The 4,371-nt window shown below is 35.4% G+C and overlaps 2 protein-coding genes across 4 annotated transcripts; both read left to right on the forward strand.

Moving 5' to 3' along the window:
• LOC128536039 (antimicrobial peptide NK-lysin) lies at positions 1-1,500 on the forward strand. Of its 2 annotated transcripts, XM_053510182.1 has the most exons (5): positions 1-120; positions 219-283; positions 451-570; positions 1,074-1,231; positions 1,337-1,500. In XM_053510182.1, coding segments are annotated over exons 1-5 (387 nt in total). In that variant the 5' UTR covers positions 1-77; the 3' UTR covers positions 1,338-1,500. The 2 variants fall into 2 exon arrangements, with proteins under 2 accessions (XP_053366157.1, XP_053366158.1); XM_053510183.1 differs by lacking the exon at positions 1,337-1,500 and having other exon boundaries at positions 1,074-1,232.
• A 784-nt stretch (positions 1,501-2,284) lies between these two features.
• Positions 2,285-4,260, forward strand: LOC128536049 (antimicrobial peptide NK-lysin-like). 2 transcript variants are annotated; one of them, XM_053510195.1, is made up of 5 exons: positions 2,285-2,524; positions 2,624-2,688; positions 2,856-2,975; positions 3,838-4,008; positions 4,107-4,260. In XM_053510195.1, exons 1-4 carry the CDS (start codon positions 2,482-2,484, stop codon positions 3,994-3,996), a joined length of 387 nt encoding a protein of 128 aa, XP_053366170.1. In that variant the 5' UTR covers positions 2,285-2,481; the 3' UTR covers positions 3,997-4,008; positions 4,107-4,260. The 2 variants fall into 2 exon arrangements, with proteins under 2 accessions (XP_053366170.1, XP_053366169.1); XM_053510194.1 differs by having other exon boundaries at positions 2,374-2,524; positions 3,838-4,000.
• Positions 4,261-4,371: the final 111 nt, after the last annotated feature.

Raw genomic sequence — 4,371 nt, forward strand, 5'->3', positions numbered from 1 at the left:
AGAGTATAAAGACCACCAGCAGGGCAACAAATTATTCAGATCTCTAGAAACTATCTTTCCCATCTTTAACCATCACTATGTTCTGGAACCTCCTCGTTGCTTCTTTTGTCATAGGCTCAGGTATGATTTATCAGACAATTCTAATCTCTGTGGTTATTTTAGAAGGAAATGTAAATTTTATGGTAAAAAGATATTGTTTTGTTCCCTCTGCTTCTCAGCCTGTGCAATCCACTTGGAATACCTCAAAGTTGACTCTGATGAGGAACTCCTTGATGGATCATTGGTAAGTTTTCTAAATTGCCTATTTGGTATTATTTTTGCATCACTACAATTTGCACTCGAACGACAACAGACATCTTAGCAATTGAAATATGCAATTATAGTTTTACTCAACTTTGATTAGTTTGCAATTTTTGCTATTTGCTCAGTAGATTTTGGGTCACTTTTCAGGACTCTGTTGATCTAAAAAAGGATTTGCAGATACCTGAGGAACAGCTCCCTGGTGCTTGTTGGGCTTGTAAGTGGGCCATGGGTAAATTGAAAAGACAACTTGGCAATAATTCAAATCAGGTTAGTAATAACCATTATACTACTATGGGTGTTCAACTTAAACCAGGACTTGTCATCTCATTAGCAGAAGAAGAGTTCCAAGCACATCTTGTTTATCATGATGGTAAGTTACACATCTCCTACTACTGCATGGTGGTGCTAAATGTGTCATAGACAGTTACATGACACTTTACGATTACAGTGATGTGACTCTTAGCCACTGTACATCCGTGAATGACAATCCTGGCCAGGTTGCCTCAGAGCCCACTGCAGTCATTATCCTGAACTTGGATATTGAGAAAACTTTTTACCTTGATGATATCCAAGAACTAGTTAAAAGTTGGGATAAGTACAGTACAGTACATTAGTGTAGCAGGAAATTATATTTTAGAGTTTTTACTCTCATAACTTTGCTCTGTTATTCTGGATGATCAAAAGTCCCGGTAAAACTTGAACACCCCTCCATATATATGTAAAAACTCAAAGTAACTGATGGCAAGAACATTTCTCAAACATTTCCACAGGACACGATTAGACAAGCAGTGGCTTCCGTCTGTGATGCGATCGGATTCCTGCGATTCCTCTGTAGGAAAATTATAAACAAGTACATGGATGTCTTGGTGGAGGAACTTTCTACTACAGATAATCCAGCAAGAATTTGCGCTAATGTTGGCATTTGCTAGTGAGTTAAAAAAGCTTGTTCTGACTAAACCATTTTTCACTTAATTATTATCCAAGTTAGTTTTTAAGAGGAATTTAATGTGTTTTATTCCATATTTTCATTCAGAATGAACAGGTCAGTGAGCATGCTGGAACTGATTGATGCTTTTCTGCAAAAATACCAGAAGATTGGAAGAAATCCATCTAAGGAAATAATATGTTTGAAATACAAATGCTCTCCAATCATGATAATGTCCGCTATATTGTGCTAATAAACATATTTGAAACCAACACTTTTCTCTCATTCAATATGCACAAAACATTTAATGCTAGTTTAGGCTGTAAGAAGGCTTAAACTTTTTCTAATGCTTTGCCAGATTTGTGCAAACAGAATTCCCCAGAGCACCACACCTTCAAATGATATGCCATGAAACTTTAAACGACTGTGTCATTGTAATAATAGAGAACACGGTAAATGTGGGCGGTGTTTTTGAGTGGCTTCTGCTTTGCACTGGACAGTCAGCCATTCAAGAGTTGCTGTAGAGCCGACACCAGGAGGTGCAAAAGTGAAACCTTCTCATGAGAAACAAAATAAATAATAAATAAATAAATAAATAAATAAATAAAGAGTTAATTGGACCAAGTGACACATATTGTTTTGCGTTTTTTGCAATAAATATAATTTTAATATCACTTTCCAGCCACAATATATAATGTTAACTTGACATTTTCCTTTTTAATTTTAGATTTAAGATCACAGAACATCACTTGATTTTATTCTTTGGCTTCATATAAAGTCAGGAGTCTGCCAGACCACAGTTGCACTAAAGTCTGAAATCATTTCTGCATACAACATTGTCAGTTCTGTTACATTATGAAATGTTTAATGATCTTGTATTCAGCACATATACAAGTGCCACAGTGGTCACAGTGTCTGTAAATTTAAGCATTTGCTTTAATTTTAATACTTAAAAAAATTCCTTTTAGATTTAGACTGAATGAAGAAATTGAATTAAAATCTGTAAACAAGTATGCATAATCAATATATCCTAAATTAAATAGACTGCATATCACAAAGAACAATACATTGTGATTTAACATCCTAAAATGGTCAAAACATTAAGCATAACTCTCAGTACATCTACATATTTTTGGTTTGTGGTTACAGAAAGGAAAAACTATAGGAAGTCAGTGAGGTATAAAGGCCACCAGAGCAGGCCAACAAATTATACAGATCTCTAGAAAATATCTTTCCCATCTTTAACCATCACTATGTTCTGGAACCTCCTCGTTGCTTCTTTTGTCATAGGCTCAGGTATGTTTTATCAGACAATTCTAATCTATGTGGTTATTTTAGGAGGAAATGTAAATTCTATGTTAAAAAAGATATTGTTTTGTTCCTTCTGCTTCTCAGCCTGTGCAATCCACTTGGAATACCTCAAAGTTGACTCTGATGAGGAACTTCTTGATGGATCATTGGTAAGTTTTCTAAATTGCCTATTTGGTATTATTTTTGCATCACTACAATTTACACTCGAACGACAACAGACATCTTAGCAATTGAAATATGCAATTATAGTTTTACTCAACTTTGATTAGTTTGCAATGTTTGCTATTTGCTCAGTAGATTTTGGGTCACTTTTCAGGATTCTGTTGATCTGAAAAAAGATTTGCAGATACCTGAGGAACAGCTCCCTGGTGCTTGTTGGGCTTGTAAGTGGGCCATGGGTAAATTGAAAAAAGAACTTGGCAATAATTCAAATCAGGTAAGTAATAACCATTATACTGGTAAGGGTGTTCAATTCATACTGTGATTGTCATCTCATGAGCAGAAGAAGAGTTCCTTGTTCTTGTTTGTCATGACAGTAAGTTACACGTCTCCTACCATGCATGGTGGTGCTAAATGTGTCAGGCTGCACGGCTCGCATTTTTAAATAAAACAGTGTGCAACCATGTTAGTGCAAACAAGGAACAGCATGTTTGATGAAACTTCATGTGAGTGAAAGTGTAAAACCGACCGACATTTACAGGAGAATTCAACAGTGATGAGACTCTCAACCACAGTTAAACATTTGAATGGTGCAAACCTTTTAAAGAAAGCTGTAGCTGAGATAGCTCAGAGCCCACTGCAGTTATTACCATGAACATGCAGCTGATCCTTAAAAAAATTAACATTTGTCACCAACTTGCACAAGACACACCTCTGTGTGTGAGAACTGTGCACACAATCATTCACAAACACCACTTGCCATTTACACAAACTCGGCTGGGAGTTATTGCTAAATCTCCTGTATAGTCCTGACCTCCTGAGTGTTTTCTACATATTTGTACCATTAAAGGAGTTTCTAGGAGGTCAGATGTGACAGTCAATCCAATCATGGCTCCTGCATATTGAGAAAACTTTTTACCCTAATGATAACCAAGAATTAGTTGGTAGTAAAACTAGTAAAAGCTGGGATAAGTACATGAGTGTAGCAGGAGATTATATAGAGAAATAAAGGGAGTTTTTACTCTCATAACTTCTGTTATTCTGCACAATCCCTGTATAACTTGAACACCCCTCATATACTGTATACATAAGAACTCAAAGTAACTGATGCCATGAACATTTCTTAAACATTTCCACAGGACACCATAAAACAAGCAGTGACTTCCGTCTGTGATACGATCGGATTCCTGCAAAGTATCTGTAGGAAAATGATTAACAAGTACTTGGATGTCTTGGTGGAGGAACTATCTACTACAGATGATCCAAAAACCATCTGCGTTAATATTGGCATTTGCTAGTAAAGTAAAAATGTTTGTTCTGACCAAATCATTTTCCACTTAATTAGTATCTAATAAAGTAAGAGGAACTGAATGCCTGTTAATCTATATTTTTCATTTAAAACATACAGGTCAGTGATCATGCTGGAACTGATTCATGCTTTTCTGCAAAAACACCAAAAGATTGGAAGAAATCCATCTGAGGAAATAATATGTTTGAAATACAAATACTTTTGAACCAAGATAATGTCACTATATTGTGCTAATAAACATATTTGAAACCAACACTTCTCTCTCATTCAATATGCACAAAACATTTAATGCTAGTTAAGTCTGTAAGAAGACCAGTTCTTTAATGCTAATACATTATTTAAAAAAAGAAAAGAAAGAAAAAGA

This window comes from Clarias gariepinus, chromosome 13 (genome assembly GCF_024256425.1).
Source record: "Clarias gariepinus isolate MV-2021 ecotype Netherlands chromosome 13, CGAR_prim_01v2, whole genome shotgun sequence".
In the NCBI taxonomy this organism is placed as follows: domain Eukaryota; kingdom Metazoa; phylum Chordata; class Actinopteri; order Siluriformes; family Clariidae; genus Clarias; species Clarias gariepinus.

Bases quoted from the DNA above. Each gene is read 5' to 3' on its own strand.
- LOC128536039 (XM_053510182.1), top strand. From the start codon at position 78: ATGTTCTGGAACCTCCTCGTTGCTTCTTTTGTCATAGGCTCAG. The intron at 121-218 runs GTATGATTTATC...TCTGCTTCTCAG, and splicing joins TTCTTTTGTCATAGGCTCAG to CCTGTGCAATCCACTTGGAA. The intron at 284-450 runs GTAAGTTTTCTA...GTCACTTTTCAG, and splicing joins AACTCCTTGATGGATCATTG to GACTCTGTTGATCTAAAAAA.
- LOC128536049 (XM_053510195.1), top strand. From the start codon at position 2,482: ATGTTCTGGAACCTCCTCGTTGCTTCTTTTGTCATAGGCTCAG. The intron at 2,525-2,623 runs GTATGTTTTATC...TCTGCTTCTCAG, and splicing joins TTCTTTTGTCATAGGCTCAG to CCTGTGCAATCCACTTGGAA. The intron at 2,689-2,855 runs GTAAGTTTTCTA...GTCACTTTTCAG, and splicing joins AACTTCTTGATGGATCATTG to GATTCTGTTGATCTGAAAAA.